Genomic DNA, 22,579 nt, shown 5'->3' on the forward strand with positions numbered 1-22,579 from the left:
AATGTACACATGTGCCATTGTCGCATCTTGGGGAAAACTTGTGGAATCCTCTATCAGTCTCCCGATGAAAGATTTTTGAAAATGGTGCGAAGTTAAGATCAGATATACTTAAACACCCCAATTATGAAGGATTTGTTGTCAATGAAGATGAAATGCTATCGTGTGTTCCTGAGAGTGTCTTCATGTTTCTTCGTTTGATATTTGGTGGTCAGACTCTGTTGGAGGGTGACTAAACTGATATTGAAGACATTACTTCAGAGAAAACAGAGGCTGACGTGTAGAGAAGAGTTCTAAGTGTGACCCAAGATCTTGTCTACAATGTGACAGGTGGGAAGCACTGGACACCAAAGCATGCACCTTGCACCAGGCTACAGGATCTAAAGAATTAGTGAAACTCTTTCATAGTGCAGGACACACAATAAGCTACCACAGCCTCTTAAAAGTTGATACTGCTACCACAGCCTCTTAAGTAGGTGATGTATTAGTAACAAAATGCAAACGATCAACTTTCACGGCCTTCCCCAGCTTGTTGTGGCTTGAGGACAGGTCGCTTAATTGTAGGCACCTGGGCTTGGAAGCCTTCAGTTCCCCGCTAATTATTCTTTCTGCTCTTCACTTCAGGTACCTTTGTTTGTTTTTCCTTGGTTGTGTTGGACTTCAGATATTCACACTTGTGCTGATATACATATCCATTTGCGCCAAAACTTTGCAAACATCATTGGCTTTACACACACAAACTGACCGTTTATTATGTTGTTTAAGGCTACGTCTACACTAGGACGGATAATTTTGTTGCCTTGTAATTCCGACAATATTTCATACAGTTGGAATTTGGCTTCTTACAAATCAATGTGTTCTTTTACTCTTTTACCCTCCATAATTATTGGCACCCCTGAAAAAGATGTGTTTTTTAGCTTCTAATATTTTTTTTAATTCAAATAATATGGGACCTTAATGGAAAAAAGAGAAAAATTCAACCTTCAATTCAAGTGCATTTATTCCGTGGGGGAAAAAATCCCACATAAAGAAAAAATTATTTGACATCAAATAATGTGTCACAATTATTAGCACCCCTGGTGTTAATACTTGGTACAACCCCCTTTTGCCAACAAAACAAGGTCTGGGGACTGAGATGGCCATGGGAGGAGCTTGATTTTGTGTCTGGTGAACCATTTTTGTGTAGATTTGGCCATATGTTTAGGGTCATTGTCTTGCTGAAAGACTCAGTGACGACCCATCTTCAGCTTTCGGGCAGAGGGCAACAGATTTTGATTTAAAATGTTCTGGTATTTCAAAGCATTCATGATGCCATGCACCCTAACAAGGTTCCCAGGGCCTTTGGAAGCGAAACAGCCCGAACACAAAAATACACACGGTCCCAGGCTTCAACTGGGACCGTGTGCTTTGGTCAGATGAGACCAAGATTGAGCTTTTTGGCAACAAACACTCGAAGTGGGTCTGGCGTGCCACGAAAGATGCGCATGCTGAAAAGCACCTCATACCCACTGTGAAGTATGGGGGTGGGTCAGTGATGCTGTGGGGCTGTGGGGTAGATCCCCCGTTTTTCGTGATTAATGGGGACTAGAACCCGCCGCGATAAGTGAAAACCGCGAAGTAGCAACCCCCCCCCCCACACACACTTTTTTTTTTCCCTTTTTTGTGCTTGTTAAATGTATTTATTCAGATTTAGCATCGGGAAGAGATACATATAAGACATGTTTTTTCACTTTTTTCTCCCAAGTATAATAATAATAAAAAAGGAATACATATAATATGTTTTCAAGCACTTAAAATGTAATAATTATGATAAGTTTTAAACATGTTACTGTCCCACCGAATTATTTTTAAACAAGAATAAAGTAGTAGGAAAATGCTTGGATTTATTAAATGCTTCATAGTGAGTCTACTCAAATCCTCTCAAGCTGCTCACTTAGTTAAACGATGATTGACGCATGCACAAACTTTTTCTACGATTGAATTTTTGAATTGAAGTAATTTTTCTTTTGAAATTTTTTGTTTGTTTGTTTAAAGCAACTTAAAAAACATACACATACAAATGTCGTAGCCAAAATGTGGCCCAGATGCAAAACATTACTTCAGTCAAAAAAAATGTTGTTTCAATCAAAAAAAAAAAAAATTCAAAGAAAAATAGTTTTGAAATGCTTTTTATGTCTCAAATTTATTTTTGCATTCAACACATTTTTTTGATTGAAAATATACATTTTGACTTTATTTTTGATTGAAGCAACTTTTTTTCATTGACTAATAAAGACACAAATCTACCTCCATAGTTACTGAGGGAGAAAGAAATTAAGAAACCTTTAAAAATAAAACCAACCTGGGAGTCAGATTTTTTAAATTTAAGATTTATATTTGATTATGTAGACATGCATCTTAAGAAAAGGAGGTTAAGTGATTAAAAAAATAAATAAATAAAAAATAAGAGTTGGAGAACAGCTAGGTGAATAGCACAATTGGTAGGAATAACACAGTTTGTAAGGATAGTCAGGTATAAAATACAACAATCATAAACACAATAACTATTATTTTTCTATAAAATTCAATGTAATTATTAGGTGCTAGATTTGTCAAATATGGATAATAATGAAATAATAGTTTTGAAAAAACTGCGCTGATGGTGACTCAGTGACCATCTGATATGATTTGTTGAAGTTTTGTTGTAGAGGTTGAAGGACGAAAAGAGGCAAAGACCGACTGAGTCACAGCCAGAAAGTAATGATGACAGTGTTGATTTCTATTCACCATCCGCCCCTCCGAATTAAAGTATGTCACAGTCACGGCCAATTATACTGTAAAGCTGCATGGTTAAACTGGAAGTTATGTTGTTGTCAGGTGTATTAAATGCTTGTTCATGTGCCCCTTTTGAACCATGAGCACCTGCCCCTCCACCAGTCTCTGCACGGCCCTGATGTACATAGCTAATTATGATTATGTTGCGTGTATGTTGTGTTGGTTGAGCAACATATGAGGTTATGCAGCACCCGTGTCACTGTAAGCTCACGTTTTTCGGATTCTATATTTTCCAGCAGAGTTAAATACATTTCTCAGTTTAATTAACAGTAGAAAACACAATCAGAAGAACACTTCTCTCTAAGCAGCGTCCTACTTGACCTTTTCAGGTTAGCAAGTTCACAAAGTTTAATGTTATGCTATCTCTGATGCAGGTCGGACTTTCAGTAGCAAAACTAGTGGTGTGTTTCCCACATCCACAACATTGGCTTCTTTTTAAATTACTTACAGTGGCTGCTGCTGGCCGGAAAAAAACTTCTAATATCCCTCCTCTTCAACGGAGGCGGAGGAGGCAGCATGTTGTCGACATGTATTTCTGTCGGGGCTGTGTGAGTGTGGTCGTGCGTGTGTATATCGTGGGTGTGTGAATCATCAGCCAATCAAACTTGCGTTTGAGGGGGAAAAATGGACTGGCGCAGTCAGCAAGTGAAAAGGGGTAAATGTAAGTTTGAACATAATGAAAATATGCTGGGAGACACAGCACACCTTACAACGGCACATATTGATGTGCCATTCTGGAGGAACTGGATTACTTGTGCAACTTCTGTAGAGTCCAGGTACCGCACCATGCTATCATCAGAGATGATGATCCAAGCAAAATGCAAAACTAAACTGGTAGAAAGTCAGTCAAAAAAGGAAAAAAAGCATCTGTGGTCTCAACCTTGAAAAGCATTCTTGTTTTGCGGGGCTTGCTCATTGTTGCCCCTGTGATGCTCCAGTTGTTGATTTCATTAAAAACAATGCAGTTGAAACTCATTAACAACCCCCTTGACCATCTCAATATCCCAGAAGTTAGCCTGATAGGTTGCTACACTCAGTTTAAAAAGTGTGTTTTCAATTTTTTTGAGCAGTGTATTTCCTATTTGCACCTCACCTTAGGATCACCTGTCCATCACTCAAGATGAAAAAATGCAACGGCTTTGATAAGAAATTGTGCTTCTGTGCCTTGGTCACCTTGGTCAGCTTCATCTACTGGATCAGCACAATGAGTACTGCTGTGTCTCACCAACCCGCGTTCAAGATGGCCCATGTGGTCAGGGATGACCCCACAGTGATGCTGTCCAAGTCAGTAAAGGTGTCCCCTGGTGTCTCAAACAGTCCGCTGGTGCCTCAAACAGTCAAGGTTCCCTCTGCAGTCACAGTGCCCAACACAATGAAGGTGCACCACACAGAGACAGTACCCCCTGCAGTCAAGATTCCCCCTGGACTCAAGGTACCCCCTGAGAACAAGGTGCCCCACAAGGTCACAGTGCCCCCTGCAGTCAAAGTTACTTCTGGGGTAAAGGTGCCCCCTGCAGTCCCAGCACTAAATACAGTCAAGGTGCCCCTCACAGACAAGGTTCTCCCTGTGGTCAATGTGCTCCCTGAGGCTAAGGTCCCCCCAGCAGCCATGGTGCCCCCTGTGGCAAAGGTTCCCCCTGGGGTCAAGGTGCCCCCTGTGGCAAAGGTTCCCCCTGGGGTCAAGTTGCCACCCACGATTAAGGTTCCACCTGCCACATGCCCCGTCCGGGTGAGCTATGAGTCCATCACGCGTCTGACTGGCACCGAGCACTTGCTGGTGTCGGCCTATGTGGACGGGAGGTACCCTGGCAAGGACGTGCGCGTCATCGCCATCTGCAAGAGGTATCCCTTGCCGCAGCTGCACTGCGTCTTCTGTTGCCAGGATTCATTGACTCAAGTGAGCCCGGCGAAGGTGGCGCCGCATCCCCACCTCTGGGGCTACAAGTACGTCAGCACCTACGTCACGTGTCAGATCCCGGCGGGTTGCCGAGACTCGCATGTAACCCTGGTGCCGTCTGAACGCCGTGCCCATACGGAGAACCTGACGTGGTTGCCCGTCAGGAACCGGAAGGAGGGGGCAAAGGTGGAGAGAAAACTAGAGTTCAACTTGACGGTATGCATCTCCGTCATGTACCAACCATTCAACGATGTCCTCCGGACGGCGCAGGTCCTTGAGATGTACAGGTCGGCATTCCTCATTTGCTCTTCCTGTGGTTTCGTCGGTTAGGATTCATTCTGTTGCCATATGGGACCATTTTGTGGGGATGCTTTCTGTTAATTTTGAGGAATTTCTGAGTAATTTCCTGCTGATTTTGAGTGATTTTCTGATGATCTGGAGGCTTCCTGTTCAATCACTTCCTGTTGATTTTGGTACAATTCCAAATCACTTCCTGTTGATTTTGGGGCATTTATCAGTCACTTCCGGTTGAATTCAGTTTAATTTCAGGTCACTTCTAGCTTGGGTCATTACCTGTTGATTTTGAGTGTACTCTGTGATGATCTGTGGGCTTCCTATGCAATATGGGTCACTTTCTGATTTTGATTTACAGTACGTTCTGCTAATTTGGGGGCTTCCTGTTCAGTTTGAGTCACTTCCTGTTGATTTCAGTACAATTACACATCACTTCCTGTTGATTTGGGGCATTTATCAGTCACTTCCTGTTGAATTCAGTTTAATGTCAGGTCACTTCCATCTTGGGACATTAACTGTGGATTTGGAGTGACTTTCTAATCATTTGGGGGCTTCCTCTGTAATTTGGGTCACTTCTTGTTGATTTTGTGACATTCATCAGTCACTTCCTGTTGAATTCAGTTTAATTTCAGGTCACTTCTATCTTGGGTCACCACTACCTGTTGATTTTGAGTCACTCTCTGAAGATCTGGGGACTTCCTGTGCAAGATGGGTCACCTCCTGATTTTGATTTACTTTCTGCTAATTTGGGGGATTCCTGTTCAATTTGAGTCACTTCCTGTTGATTTCGGTTCAATTCCAGGTAACGTTCTGTTGATTTTAGGGCATTTTTCAATCACTACTTGTAAATTTCAGTTCAGTTTCAGGTCAATCTTGGGACATTGACGGTGGACTTCCAGTGACTTTCTAATCATTTAGGGGCTTACCTCTGTAATGTGGGTCACTTCTGGTTGATTTTGTCACATTTGTCGGGCACTTTTTATCTATGTTGTATTGAAAATGGTACTTTTTTGAGTATGGATACTGAGTTGAAAATGTGAGTATGATGACACTCTCCCACAGATTGCTGGGCGTGGACAAGGTGATGATCTACCACACCAGTAGCGGCCCGGAAATGACCCGCTTATTGCGCAGCTATGGTCAGGATGGTTTGGTGGAGATCATCCCTTGGCCTATCGACAAGTTCCTCTACGTGGCTCCCGGTTGGCTTCCCTCAACGAGCCACGCCGACGTGCACTACTTCGGGCAATTGGTCACGCTGAACGACTGCATTTACCGATCCATGTATCGCTCGCGCTACGTCCTCCTGAACGACGTGGACGAGATCATCATGCCGTACCGCCACAACGACTTGGTGTCCATGATGAACGAGCTCCAACAGCAGCATCCCGATGTAGAGTTTTTCAGAGTCTTGCTCAGGTTTGGTGTGGACGTACTAACTCCGCCTCCATCTGGCTTATCCTCCAGGTGAGCGAATTCCAAATCGACAGCCAGGTTTTTACCCGGCCGGAGAACGCTACAGAGATTTTTGGAACATCTAGATGGGAAAACGTGCCGGGACTTGACATCATGCAACGCATCCACCGCGCTCGTTATTATCGACAACACAAGATGATTGTTCAGCCAAGGTATGCCTCGCAGATGCCACATGATGTGGATCTGTCTTTTAAAAAATTGTCACTGTTTAATAAAGGAACCAACTTGTTGCGAGCAAGATTGTCCGCTTGACCAAAACGTTGTACTAGAATCAGAGGCGTTACCGGGGGGGGGCATTGCCACCCAAAGAAAACGATGTAGTACTAACGGCAGTCTGGGCACCGCGTATGGTATCCCATTCATATAGTACTGTGTATGTCAGCGGACACTGCCGTTGACTCTCTCGCATCAGCCCCTCCCAGCAGAGAGATGTTAACCCGTCATCGTCCAAGTTGCAAATAAATCGTGCATGTGCCAAAGCGCAACTCGCAGACACCGTCCGTAGTTTAGACACTGAACTTGATGTTTGTCATGCTGCTGTTCATTTATTAAATATTCAGTTGGACTCTCAATGTTATTCAACAGTGCTAAAAAACTATTTGCATCATAAACATACTGTACATGTGCAACACGAAAATGGCGTAAATTAATGTTTAACGACACCTCGACACGGCGAAGTCGTCAAGTGAGAGAGCTGCATGCAGTTGTTGTGTGCAGCTAACATGGCAAACGTAAGTTAATATTCCTTTCTTTAAAGAAAGTTTGTAGTATGTACTTTGGAATCGTTGCATTCGCGGTCATTTTTAACGTTACGCGCATGCCAAATTTGTCAAAACGCTGGCAATGTGCGGCAGAAAAATACAGCAAATATAAAATAACTAGGGCTGTCAAAATTATCGCGTTAATGAGCGGTAATTAATTTTTTTAATTAATCCACATCAACAATGGCGGGCTACTAGTTTATTTTTTGATTGGAAATTTTACAAATTTTATTAAAACGAAAACATGAAGAGGGGTTTTGATATAAAATTTCTATAACTTGTATTAACATTTATCTTTTAGGAACTACAAGTCTTTGTACCCATGGATCGCTTTGATAGAATGTTAATAATGGTAATGCCATCTTGTTGATTTATTGTTATAATAAAGAAATACAGTACTTATGTACCGTATGTTGAATGTATATATCCATCTTGTGTCTTATCTTTCCATTCCAACAATAATTTACAAAAAAATATGGCATATTTTATAGATGGTTTGAATTGCGATTAATTGCGATTAATTACGATTAAATAATTTTTAAGCTGTAATTAACTCGGTTAAAAATTTTAATCGTTTGAGACCCCTAAAAATAACATTTGTTTTTAGCCCCATCGTGTTAAGCGCAGGGAAAATACAACTCACCCGCTGAATCAGTGAGAGGCCTGAGCTTGTTTCGTTCGTTTCAGTGCTCTCTTAGCTATGTCAGGATATTCCAAAATGACTTGAAATTGAAATCCAGAACCTCGGTAGAGTTGTTGTCTCAAATGTACGTTTAAGGTCGCCGTGATTTTTCGATCTCTACAAGCTGATATTACTGTTGCACAGACAAGCTCGAATCACTCGGTTTATGCACATACGGGTCACGAATCTACTCCTTCGCAGTTCGTGGGTCTTTAGTGATTGGGAAGTAGCATAGATTTTGTTTTCTTCGAGGTTGTAGGCTCATCTTCTGGCTCGTCAGGTTCCCATTTCCCCATAAAGAATCTGTCCAAAGACGTCTGTTTTTCAGTCATTCTAGAGTGGAGGCTAATTATTTCCGGGAACAAATGTGATGGGCGATGACCTACGTCATGTTATTATCGAGGCCAAGCGCACATACTGTAGATATACAAAACAAGATGTACTGCTAACAGTCCAATCAATGCATTTCTATGACGACCTCCTATCCTGTAGTTGTATATCTAGACTAGACAGGGATATTGGTGTGTTAAACGGCACAGGCCAAAGTCAATCGGCCAGAATGCAGTCGTTAATAAATTATTTATAATTTCTGCGCGGCCCGGTACCAAATGCGCAACGGACCGGTCAGTGGGGACCCCTGCCCAAGACGGTCGTTTAGGAAAACATTAAGGTGCTTTAATTTTTAAAAAATTCAATTAAAATTTTTCAAAATTAAATTATTAAATAATTTAAAAAATAATAATAAATTTTAAAATAATAATAATGAATATATATATTTATATTATTAATTAACTAATTATTAATTATTACATTAATAATTAAATGAATTAATAATTAAATAAATAATAACAAATATTAAGTAATTTAATTAAAAATTTCAAATTTCAATTCAAAATTTTTTTTTGCCCCACCCAGGTAAGACTAATGCCCACCCATACCTAGCATCCTGGTAACACCAATGACTAGAATAGTGTGTATGGTAACTCTCCGATTAATTTTGACAAGGGCATAGTTTTGGTCTCCATATTGGTAGGGACGATATAAAAACATAACCTGCATGGACACTTTTTGCTGGGGACGGGACATTAATAAGACCAAACAGACATTTCTACATTTCTCACCAATATGAACCTAATTAGTTGATAGGCTAAATGATAATGCAAAATAAATCTACATTGACTTATATTAACTTTCAAACTGCAAATTTATAACGTCTTATTCTGATCATTTTTTTCTCAAGTCTAGTTGAACAATTTTCTCCATCTTGTTTTGATTGTTAAAGGGTAGTTAACAGATTAATGTGTCAGATTATTCCATTTGCCTTAAGTAAATATTACAATATTTTCCCCATACATCTAAAACTTGGTGATTTTTCACCTAAATCTAGAAATAAATGCTTTCAAATATTGTTTTGAACAATATCTTTCTTGAATCAAGAACATTTCTGACAAATAATTTTTTTAGATTAAATATACAAACTTTTTGCTTAAAAAATCAGTTAATTTTATTTTCAGCTAGCTATTTTTCTTATTTCAAGAAATCCGAGTAAAATATACAGTTGTGGTCAAAAGTTTACATACACTTGTGAAGAACCTAATGTCATGGCTCTCTTGAGTTTCCAGTTATTTCTACAACTCTGATTTTTCTCTGATAGAGTGATTGGAACAGATACTTCTTTGTCACAAAAAGCATTCATGAAGTTTGATTCTTTTATGACTTTATTATGGGTGAACAGAAAAAAGTGACCAAATCTGCTGGGTCAAAAATATACATACAGCAGCGCTATTATTTGATAACATGTCCCTTGGCCATTTTCACTTCAATTAGGCGCTTTTGGTAGCCATCCACAAGCTTCTGGCAAGCTTCTGGTTGAATCTTTGACCACTCCTCTTGACAGAATTGGTGCAGTTCAGTTAAATTTGATGGCTTTCTGACATGGACTTGTTTCTTCAGCATTGTCCACAAGTTTTCAATGGGGTTTAAGTCAGGACTTTGGGAAGGCCATTCGAAAACCTTAATTCTAGCCTGATTTAGCCATTCCATTACCACTTTTGATGTGTGTTTGGGGTCATTGTCCTGTTGGAACACCCAACTGCGCCCAAGACCCAATCTTCGGGCTGATGACGTTAGGTTATCTTGAAGAATTTGAAGGTAGTCCTCCTTCTTCATTATCCCATTTACTCTCTGTAAAGCACCAGTTCCACTGGCAGCAAAACAGCCCCACAGCATAATACTACCACCACCGTGCTTGACGGTAGGCATGGTGTACTTGGGGTTAAAGGCCTCACCTTTTCTCCTCCAAACATATTGCTGGGCATTGTGGCCAGACAGCTCGATTTTTGTTTCGTCTGACCATAGAACTTTCCTCCAGAAGGTCTTATCTTTGTCCATGTGATCAGCAGCAAACTTCAGTCGAGCCTTAAGGTGCCGCTTTTGGAGCAGGGGCTTCCATGCACTTTATACTTACAAACAATTGTTTGCACTGTTGCTCTTGGGACCTGCAGCTGCTTTGAAATGGCTCCAAGTGACTTTCCTTACTTGTTCAAGTCAATGATTCGCTTTTTCAGATCCATGTATGTATATTTTTGACCCAGCAGATTTGATCACTTTTTCTGTTAACCCATAATGAAGTCATAAAAGAACCAAACTTCATGAATGTTTTTTGTGACAAAGAAGTATCTGTTCCAATCACTCTATCGGAGAAAAATCAGAGTCGTAGAAATAACTGGGAACTCAAGAGAGCCATGACATTATGTTCTTCACAAGTGTATGTAAACTTTTGACCAGAACTGTACTTGAAGCTCTGGCAGATCATTTCACTTTTTTTTTTTGTAGATTTACACTGAAAAAAAGGGAATTTATTTTTTATTTCTTTCAGTTTTAAGGAGGTTTTTTTTTTTTTTGCAGTGCATATGTATTGTTTCAGGTGATACACCGTTCAATTCAACCCTTTGTTTTCAAAAACTACTCAAGACACATTTTGAAAACTTCCAGAATAAATGTCTGGATTTTATCAGCAAATTTAAATTGCAATATTTGAACCCAATTTAAGTTTTATTAACATACACAAGAAATACAAACTTGTTAATCACCTCTTAACTATCCAGGAATTAAAAAAAAAAAAAACTTTGCCTCAAGACCACTCAAAATCTTCTGTCTAAATAAATTAAGTATCACAAAAAACTTCTTAGTCAGCGAATTACAATAAATAAAAATGGAGCCTTCCTTCAAATAAAACACTACTGCTTTTGTCCACAAGCACAGCCAAACTCAACAAAAAATGAACGGTGCTTTGGGCTGCTTTAAGACCATATAAATAAAATAAAAATGAAAACAGGCGAGAAGAGGGTAAACCTTGGTCCACTACATTTCTTATAATTTAATTACTGTATTGGCCCGACTATAACACGTTTTTTTTTTTTTGCATTGAAATAAGACTGAAAAAGAGGGGGTCGTCTTATATTCGCAGTCTAGACATTATACCCATTCACGTGCTAGATGAAGCCAGATATCATTGAAGCGATATTCTGTCATGACAGATCTCAGCTACTCTCCCCAGTAACAACGCTAGATGGCGCCAGATATCATTGAAACAATGTTCTGTCATGATAGATCTCAGCTACTCTCAAATTTGCATTGTTTTGTTGCAATGTTTTTCCTTATTCAGATTTGTTTCAAGACTACATTTACAGTTAGACTTCACTTTGATAGATAATGCAGTTATTGCAATTTTGTTGTTTTATCACAATAGATTGGTTTATTTAAATTTCAAAAACCAGAAACCATTCATTTACGAATGTGATTGCACTTTAGTTTACATATTTAAATGTTCAGATATTAAGAATTGAATGAGGCAAAATAACATGCTTTTTCTATAAAATATATTGTTATAATCATTGGTTTCGGATTTACAGTAATTATTTTCTGTATAAAAAATAATTTAGTGTTCAAAAAGTGTTTTTTCAAACTTGAGTCTTGAAAAAGAGGGGGTCGTCTTATAATCAGGGCCGTCTTATATTCGGGCCAATACGGGTAACGTTAACAGTAGAAAACATCCAGGAGGATATTTCTCTTAAAGCAGCTTCCTCCTCGAGTTCGAGAAATGTACACAGATTTAATGTTATGCTAACTCTGATGCAACTCGGATTTTCAGTAGCAAAATTACTGGTGTGTTCCCCACCTCCACATTTACCCATGTTGTCAATTACAGGCCTCTCTGATATTTTCAAGTGGGAGAATTTGCACAATTAGTGCTTGACTAAATACTTATTTGCCCCACTGTATATTGTAGCACCTTCAATTGCAGCCAATTGAATCAGCAGTATTCCAGTGGAGTATTTTGGTCAAGTGGAATAGTCATACTACCTGTTCACCTCACATCATTTTCTGTTGATTTTGGGTATTTCCGGGATACTTCCTGTTCATTTGTTTCCTGTTGATTTTGGGGCTTTTACATGTCAATTTCCGTTAACCTTAGGCCACTGATCATTTTGAGGCATTTCCTGGTCACGTCCGTTTAGGGGCAATTGGATTTAAGATTTTGTTTTTTGGGAAAAAAATAAAGACCACCAACGTTGATTTTTTTGCAGGTCCGTGTTGAACGTTAATCGCCCCTCTCGGTCAAAATTCAAGAGCGTAGGTTTGCATAGGGACAGTAGGGACTTAACACTACCAACTTTTCAGAATGCTCATATTGTGAATTAGTTTCATCATGTTCAGATTTACATTGACCCGTTTTACCTTGCCGAATGTGCCAGTCCATTTTTTTCAATCAAACGCACATTTGATTGGCTGATGCTTTTACACCCCCCTGATACAATATGCCACCTCCTCCGCCCCCTTCGAAGACGAGGAATATTAGAAGTTTTTTTCCGCCAGCAGCAGCCACTGTAAGTAATGTAAAAAGACGTCGTCAATGTTGTGGAGGTTGGAAACGCGGCACTAATTTTACTCCTGGAAGTCCGACATGCATCAGATCAGAGTTAGCATAACCACAAATCTGTGTGAATTTCTCAAACTCGAACCCTAACCCCGAACTCGTATAACATTAAACTGTGTGAACTTGCTAACTTGCAAAACTCGAGTAGGAAGCTGCTTAGAGAGAAGTGTTCTCCTGTATGTGTTTTCTACTGTTAACATTTTTTAGACTATAAGAAATGTAGTGAACACTGTTGGAAACTATAGAACCAGAAAAACGTGAGCAAGAAGCTGCTAAGAGAGGTCGCAGTCTGTGTTTCACACGAAAGTGTTGACAGTCCAAAAAAACACATGCGGCTGCTTTTTTTTCTTGTAAACGACCTGGTTTAGAAGGAAAAAAGGCTTGAGCATGTTGTGACTTTATACTTTTGAAACCAAATACTTATTAGTGCATATGTTTATTAAATAAAATGTATTTATTTATTTACTACACATCACCTTGCAACAGATTCTTATCAAATTCCATACGATGAACAGCATTTTTTTGTGCGATTTCATGTCTTTTGCCAGATTGACGGAAGAGACATCGGTGCACATGGTGACGAAGCGATCTGGGAAATTCTACATGGTCCCGGAGGAGGTGTGTCGCGTGGCTCACGTCCGCGACATTTCGTCCGAAATGCGCAAGCAGAAGGAACCCATTCTGGATAAGAGGCTGTTGGATTTCCAGCAAAAACTCATTCCCGCAGTCGATCGCGCATTGAAGTGCGGTTATTATTCGCAGTGCGAACAAGACCACAAAAAACCCTGAGTCTCACTTTTTGACAGCCGGTCACGGAAAACCCCGACAATGGACATCGACACCCCTCGGTTTGGACGTCTTTTGGGTTAAAAGGTTAAGATTAATAGGGTGTTTTGAGGAGCCTAAAAGGGAAACTATGTTAATGAATGTAAAATACAAGTGATTATTTTCTATTAAAAGGCTCAGAAGGGAGGATTTGGACATTTTCTATTTAAATCCATTTGAACCGAGAGGGTTGGCACTGAGCGAGAAGGTTTGTAATTGACGTAATCAGTAATCATGACCTTCTCGGTAATGATTGGGGAATTTTCCTCCTCGCAAACTTCTCTGTCTTGTGGGGTGCCACAAGGCTCTATTTTAGGGCCTGTTCTGTTTGCACTTTATCTCCTACCTTTAGGATCAATTATAATAACACATAATATCTCTTTTAATTTTTATGCTGATGAGCTGCAGCTCTGAGACCCAACGAAGAAACTGCTCGCGCTAAATTGATGGAGTGCATATCCGATGTGAAGCAGTGGCTAGCACAAAATATCTTAATAAGAGCAAAACTGAATATATTACTTCTGGCACACCTTTTATGATGAATGCCCTTGAGCCCAACTCTGGCCACAGACTTACATACAGACTTACATAATTGTATTGACGGGTCACATCCATCAGCCACTGAGCAAAGCCTTCAAGTAGGAGGCTGTCCAACAGTCCGCTTCAGTTATTCGCGGTCGGTCGCAGTTAGTCAACACATGCAGGGATCCAACGCCGGATTTAGGTTGAAAAAGTACAAAAGCTGTACCGCATACAAACAGGAAGGATTGTTTCAGGAGTCATTTGTTCGAGGATTCAACGTTATTATTATATTTTTCGTACCATGCATGCATTTTGAAATGTTGTGAAAAAAAATCAATGGCAGAAATTAGCCGCTACAGCATTGGCATTATACTTTGCAAAATTTACGTAAAATAACAGCTAAATGCATGGTTTTTTGCTTTTAACCAAGAATCGAGACTGTTTTACATCCATATCTATAAAGAATTCAGGAATTTAAGCATTTATTCACAAGAATTTTCAACGGAAAAAGCTCTTTGTTTACACATGGCGGCCGCTAACTTCCTTACTGGCTAGCCTCATTGTACGCAATATTTACGTAAAATAAATGCTACCTGCACGCTTTTTTGCTTTTAACCAAGAATCAAGACTGTTTTACGTCCATATCTATAAAGAATTTAGGGATTTAAGCATTTATTCTCAAGAAGTTTTAACGGAAAAAGCTCTTTATTTACATATGGCGGCCACTAATTTCCTTACTGACTAGCCTCATAGTTCGCAATATTTAAGTAAAACAAATGTTACCTGCACGTTTTTTTGCCAAATGCTACCTGCACGCTTTTTTGCTTTTAACCAAGAATCAAGACTGTTTTACGTCCATATCTATAAAGAATTTAGGGATTTAAGCATTTATTCACAAGAATTTTTAACGGAAAAAGCTATTTGTTTACATATGGCGGCCGCTAATTTCCTTACTGACTAGCCTCATAGTTCGCAATATTTAAGTAAAACAAATGCTACATGCACAGTTTATTTGCTTTTAACCAAGAATCAAGACTGTTTTACATCCATATCTATAAAGAATTCAGGGATTTAAGCATTTATTCACAAGAATTTTTAACGGAAAAAGCTCTTTGTTTACATATGGCGGCCGCTAACTTCCTTACTACTACCCTCATAGTTCGCAATATTTAAGTAAAATAAATGCTACCTGCACTTTTTGTTTTTTTTTTTTGCTTTTAACCAAGAATCGAGACTGTTTTATGTCCATATCTATAATTTATGTATTTAAGCCTTTATTCACAGGAATTTTCAAAGGAAAAAAGCTCTTTGTTTACATATGACGGACACTAATTTCCTTATTGACAAGCCTCATAGTTCGCAATATTTACGTAAAACAAATGCTACTTGCACGCTTTTTTGCTTTTAACCAAGAATCAAGACTGTTTTACATCCATATCTATAAAGAATTCAAGGATTTAAGCATTTATTCACAATTTTCAACGGAAAAAGTTCTTTGTTTACATATGGCGGCCGCTAACTTCCTTACTGACTAGCCTTATAGTTCGCAATATTTAAGTAAAATAAATGCTACCTGCACGTTTTTTTTTGTTTGTTTTTTTCTTTTAACCAAGAATCGAGACTGTTTTACGTCCATATCTATAAAGAATTCAGGTATTTAAGCATTTATTCACAGGAATTTTCAACGGAAAAAGCTCTTTGTTTACATATGGCGGCCGCTAGTTTCCTTACTGACTTGCCTCATAGTTCGCAATATTTACGTGAAATAAATGCTACCTGCACGTTTTTTTTTTTTGCTTTTAACCAAGAATCAAGACTGTTTTACGTCCATATCTATAAAGAATTCAGGGATCTAAGCATAATTCACAAGATTGTGAACGGAAAAAGCTCTTTGTTTACATATGGCAGCTGCTAAATTCCTTACTGAGGAGCCTTATTTAGTTCGCAAGTTTACGTAAAATAAATGCTACCAGCACTTTTTTTTTTTGCTTTAAAAAAAATCGAGACTGTGTTACGTTCATATAGATATATAAAGAATTCAGGGATTTAAGCATTTATTCACAAGAATTTTCAACGGAAAAAGCTCTTTGTCTGTGTTTCCACTTGGTTATTCTCCCTAAGAATCGGCCCTGTGTCCCGTCAATACATAATGAAGTCTATGCTCTGGCCCTCAGTCTCCCTTTTTTAAGACACGCGTTAAAAATCTCTGAGTGATATTCGATAGCAGGCTCAACTTTGAAAAACAGATTAGTTCTGTTGTAAGAGCAAGTTTTCTCCTGCTCCGTCTCCTGGCCAAAGTGAAGACTTTTCTTAGTCGCTACAACCTTGAAAAAGCACTTCACGCTTTTATAAGCTCAAGGCTGGACTACTGCAATGCACTTTATGTTGGTCTTCCCAAGTCCTCTATTTCTCAACTTGTTCACAATGCTGCTGCACGATTTTTAACCGGGACACCTAGACGTGAACATATTACCTCCATGCTACCATCGCTCCATGGCTTCCAGTCCATTTTAGGATTGATTTCAAACCTTTACCGTTTGATTTGAATTCTATTTCATTCATTTTTCGGAAATTTTAACCCTCCGTAACTCTGACTGGACTTTTCGTTATACCGGCAAGCTTCTTTTGCAAGTTCCGAGGTCGAAACTTAAACAGTGAGGAGACCTTTTGCGGTTGCTGCCCCTAGGTCTGGAATAGCCTTTTCCCTGAAATCCGCACCATTATGAATCCAGGCCTTTTTAAATCTCGGTTAAAGACACACTTTCTTAGACTTGCCTTTTCCCCAGACTAGGGTAGCCTGGTTTTATTTCTTAAGGGATTTTAATGTTTTCGTATTTTATCTGTTTTATTGTTTGATTTGCTGCTTTGACTTTAATCGCAATGCACTGTTTTTGTTTTGTTTTCTTTCTTTCTTAATGTCATTATACAATACTTTCCTGCCTTTTATTTATCATGAACCATGTTTGTCTTTGTTGTAAAGCATTTTGAAGACCTTTTGGGTTTTTGTAAAGGGCTATATAAATAAATTTGACTGATTGATTGATTGATTCATTGACCAGATCTTCCTGTGTATTTCTTGGCTAATTCGTCACAATTCTTAGGCTCATCGAGACCCTACGACAGGGGTCGGGAAGAAATTTTTTTTCCCGTTATATATACTCCTTTGCCCGTTACCAGCGTCCCCAAGGGGCCGCTGTCCCGTTTCAATATGACCATCATTGCCAATTTAGTGCAGAAGAAGAAGTGGGCGAGCGTAAGGGGAGAGAGAGACGGGTGTGGAGTGAGCTGTGCGGGAGCGCTGTGTTGAGTGGCTGGGTGTCCCACACTGGTTTTTGTTTGTGTTAATAAAGTCTCCGATAAAAAGCCATCCGACATGTCTATCTGTTTTTATACACTACGCCACCTCCCGAAGGAAGATCTGAACATAGGAGGGATGATGAACAAGCCAAGGAAATCGCCGGCCAACTCCCGACTACGGCTCGGAGTTGAGAGCACCGCATTACCAAACAGTGCAGATTGGTAACAGCGCATTGCACAAAACGGCAACGGTCACCAGCGACTAGAAAGCCGGTTCGCAGTAATTTTAGTGGGAAAGTGGCAAACATACATGTCGTTGTGTCTATCTATCTATTTATCAATCGCATAGGCAACGCAGATGAAGCAGAAACACTGTTCAAGTGGAGTTGCCGCATCTTGCTGTGAAAAATAGCGGCCGATGTGCGCTTGTGTGTGAGTTCAGGACGTAAACTTCCCTCGTTTTCCGTGGTGTTGGAAACACTTTTGAGAAGATGGCAAATAGAAAAAAAGACAAGGAGTATCATACTTTTCAGCAGGACATAAGGACATAAATGCGGCACCGTTTTTTCGCTTTGGATGAGTCAACAGACGTGAGCTATTTATCCCAGTTTAGCATGATTGCACGGTTTTGACTATGAAAGGAACAACAAGAGGGGAGGATTTATTCAAGTCCTTCACTGAGTTCGCTAAAGAAAAAAAATCTTACCGATGGATAAACTTGCTTCGGTGTGTGTGTTGTTATTGGTAGCTTTGGCACATGACCCGTGATGTCATAGGTAAACAAGGAAGTGAATGACCTGTACACAGTTGAACAGTCGAGTAGTAAAGTTCGTGCATCAACCCACGCTGATCGTGTGTGTATGTTTTTAATGCAATGCACGACATACAGTGCCTTGCAAAAGTATTCGGCCCCCTTGAATCTTGCAACCTTTCGCCACATTTCAGGCTTCAAACATAAAGATATGAAATTTAATTTTTTTGTCAAGAATCAACAACAAGTGGGACACAATCGTGAAGTGGAACAACATTTATTGGATAATTTAAACTTTTTTAACAAATAAAAAACTGAAAAGTGGGGCGTGCAATATTATTCGGCCCCTTTATTTTCAGTGCAGCAAACTCACTCCAGAAGTTCAGTGAGGATCTCCGAATGATCCAATGTTGTCCTAAATGACCGATGATGATAAATAGAATCCACCTGTGTGTAATCAAGTCTCCGTATAAATGCACCTGCTCTGTGATAGTCTCAGGGTTCTGTTTTAAGTGCAGAGAGCATTATGAAAACCAAGGAACACACCAGGCAGGTCCGAGATACTGTTGTGGAGAAGTTTAAAGCCGGATTTGGATACAAAAAGATTTCCCAAGCTTTAAACATCTCAAGGAGCACTGTGCAAGCCATCATATTCAAATGGAAGGAGCATCAGACCACTGCAAATCTACCAAGACCCGGCCGTCCTTCCAAACTTTCTTCTCAAACAAGGAGAAAACTGATCAGAGATGCAGCCAAAAGGCCCATGATCACTCTGGATGAACTGCAGAGATCTACAGCTGAGGTGGGAGAGTCTGTCCATAGGACAACAATCAGTCGTACACTGCACAAATCTGGCCTTTATGGAAGAGTGGCAAGAAGAAAGCCATTTCTCAAAGATATCCATAAAAAGTCTTGTTTAAAGTTTGCCACAAGCCACCTGGGAGACACACCAAACATGTGGAAGAAGGTGCTCTGGTCAGATGAAACCAAAATTGAACTTTTTGGCCACAATGCAAAACGATATGTTTGGCGTAAAAGCAACACAGCTCATCACCCTGAACACACCATCCCCACTGTCAAACATGGTGGTGGCAGCATCATGGTTTGGGCCTGCTTTTCTTCAGCAGGGACAGGGAAGATGGTTAAAATTGACGGGAAGATGGATGCAGCCAAATACAGGAACATTCTGGAAGAAAACCTGTTGGTATCTGCACAAGACCTGAGACTGGGACGGAGATTTATCTTCTAACAGGACAATGATCCAAAACATAAAGCCAAATCTACAATGGAATGGTTCAAAAATAAACGTATCCAGGTGTTAGAATGGCCAAGTCAAAGTCCAGACCTGAATCCAATCGAGAATCTGTGGAAAGAGCTGAAGATTGCTGTTCACAAACACTCTCCATCCAACCTCACTGAGCTCGAGCTGTTTTGCAAGGAAGAATGGGCAAGAATGTCAGTCTCTCGATGTGCAAAACTGATAGAAACATACCCCAAGCGACTTGCAGCTGTAATTGGAGCAAAAGGTGGCGCTACAAAGTATTAACGCAAGGGGGCCGAATAAAATTGCACGCCCCACTTTTCAGTTTTTTATTTGTTAAAAAAGTTTAAATTATCCAATAAATTTTGTTCCACTTCACGATTGTGTCCCACTTGTTGTTGATTCTTGACAAAAAAATTAAAATTTTATATCTATATCGAATACTTTTGCAAGGCACTGTATATCTGGCTGCTAGTGGAGCAGGACAGGGGGACGAGAAATGGCAAGCTCAAATCTTTTTGCACGTAACTGGGGAAGACGCGTTGGACATTTATAACAGTTTCCAAATTGCACCCGAAGATCTAAAACTACCCACACTGTTAAAGAAATTTGAGGATTACTTTGTGCCCACAAAAAACATAACGTTTGAAAGATACAAGTTCTTCTCATGTGACCAAAAGCCTGGCAATACTTTCGACCTGTACCTGGCGGAATTGTACTCATTGAGCAAGACGTGCGAGTTTGGTGGACTGAGAGATTCACTAATAAAGGACCGCACAGTTTGTGGAATTTATGACAATGCACTGAGAGAGAGATTGCAAAGAGAAAAAGATCTGACTTTGGATAGGGCAGTGGACTTGTGCAGGGCATCACAGACCTCACGTGAGCAAGTCAAAGAACTGGCGAAAACAGAAATGGCGGTGCATGCAGTAAAAATGAAGGAGCAACACAAAAAGTGCCACAATAAACTAAACAAAGACAAAATGGTGGAAAGCAGTTGTAAAAAATGCGGAGGCAGTCACGCGCCGAGAGCATGTTCAGCTTATGGGAAAATGTGCAATAGTTGTGGGAAAAGAAACCATTATGCGAAATGTTGCACAGCTGAGCTAAAGAAAAAAGTGCACACAGTGGATGAGGAACCACACGAGTTTTTCGTTGATGTAGTACAGGCATCCCATGCTGAGAAAGAAGAACGGATTCTTCCAGTGACTGTAAATGAGACAATAATACCGTTTGAATTGGACACCGGAGCTCAAGTGAACTTGTTATCTTTCGTGGACTACAAAACGCTAAAAATAAAAAGCAAAATTTGTCCTGTGAAAATGAAAGTGACAGGTTACACTGGAGAAAGTGTGCCAGTTAAAGGCAGCTGTATAGCGACCTTCCAGCACAAAGGCAAGACATTAAAGGCACAGTTGCTAATTGTTGAAAAGAATGTGCAACCAACTGCATGTGAGAAAAACTTAATCTTGTGAAAAGAGTGTTTTTGGTGGCGTCACAGGCACCTGTCAAAAGGAGCACAGAGATGGAAAATAGTGCTCAAGAGACTTTAATGATGGAGTTCAAGGATGTTTTTGAGGGGCTAGGCTGCTTGCCAGGTGTACACAAGATACATGTGGACGAGACAGTCTCACCAGTGGTTCACGCATGCCAAAAAGTTCCGTTCGCACTGAGAGAAAGGCTAAAGGAGGAATTAGCCAGAATGGAAAAACTGAACGTCATACAGAAAATCAATGAACCAACAGATTGGGTGAGTTCCCTCGTCATTGTACAAAAGAAAAATGGCGCATTACGGATATGCTTGGATCCCAGGGATCTTAATAAGGCAGTCAAACGAGAGCATTTCAAGTTGCCAACCCGTGAGGAAATTATGTCTCAGTTCGCTGGAGCCAAGCGGTTCAGTAAACTAGATGTGTCTTCAGGGTTCTGGCAGATGAAGCTAGATGACGCTAGTTCAAAGCTCTGTACTTTCAATACGCCAGAAGGAAGATACAGATTCCTCCGTCTTCCATATGGAATCCTGTCGGCTCCAGAGGTCTATCACAAGACAATTCACACCACGTTCAAGCACATTCCAGGAGTCACCACCATGATGGATGATGTCATCGTGTGGGGATCCACAAGAGTGGAACATGACGTAAGACTACGACAAGTGCTTGAGCGTACACGAAGTGTCAATCTGAAGCTAAACAGAGACAAATGTGAATTTGCTGTCAAGTCACTGACGTTCATCGGAGATGTGGTATCAGAGAAAGGGATGAGTCCTGACCCGAGAAAGACGTCAGCAATAGCTAATATGGAGAGGCCCCAGAACAAGGACGAGGTGAGACGCTTCTTAGGCATGGTCACATACCTAGTGAAGTTCATACCCCAGCTGTCTGCCATTTCAGCTCCACTCAGGATGCTGCTGGAGCAGAAAAATGAGTGGATGTGGCTACAACAGCAAGAGGACTGTTTTCAGAACCTGAAAAAGATACTCATCTCAGAGCCAGTGCTTAAGTTTTACGATCCCAAACGAGAGACAAGAATCTCCGCTGATGCTTCCCAGTATGGCTTAGGAGCTGTTCTTCTACAGTTGCATGAGGACACGTGGCAACCAGTGGCTTACGCGTCAAGAGCTCTCACTAGCGCTGAGGTCAATTATGCGCAAATTGAGAAGGAATTGCTGGCCACCACTTATGCATGTGAGCGTTTCCACCAATATGTATATGGACAGAGTGTAGAAGCAGAGACAGACCATAAACCCTTGGTCGCCATATTGTCCAAGCCGTTGACGGACTGTCCACTGAGAATACAGCGTATGTAAATACGATGTGAAATTAACATATACTCCAGGAAAATACATGTTTGCAGCTGATACACTGTCACGGGCTGTTGACAAGCATGAAAAGTCAGATTAAGAAAAATGTGCTGACATAAAAGCCTATGTTGATATGATCATGATGTCACTTCCTGTGTCAAGTGAAAAAACAGAGCAACTCAAACGAGAAACTGAAAACGACGAGACATTGAAAGAGCTCAAGAGGGTGATCATACAAGGCTGGCCTGAGCATAAGAACGACT

The 22,579-nt window shown here is 40.2% G+C and overlaps 1 protein-coding gene across 1 annotated transcript; it reads left to right on the forward strand.

Annotated features, from left to right (window-relative positions):
• Positions 1-345: 345 nt before the first annotated feature.
• On the forward strand, positions 346-17,231 carry LOC130931573 (uncharacterized). The gene is made up of 5 exons (XM_057860485.1): positions 346-621; positions 3,910-4,995; positions 6,065-6,395; positions 6,470-6,630; positions 13,409-17,231. Exons 2-5 carry the CDS (start codon positions 3,932-3,934, stop codon positions 13,647-13,649), a joined length of 1,797 nt encoding a protein of 598 aa, XP_057716468.1. The 5' UTR covers positions 346-621; positions 3,910-3,931; the 3' UTR covers positions 13,650-17,231.
• The last annotated feature ends 5,348 nt before the right edge of the window (positions 17,232-22,579 follow it).

Source organism: Corythoichthys intestinalis, chromosome 15 (genome assembly GCF_030265065.1).
Source record: "Corythoichthys intestinalis isolate RoL2023-P3 chromosome 15, ASM3026506v1, whole genome shotgun sequence".
Classification (NCBI taxonomy): domain Eukaryota; kingdom Metazoa; phylum Chordata; class Actinopteri; order Syngnathiformes; family Syngnathidae; genus Corythoichthys; species Corythoichthys intestinalis.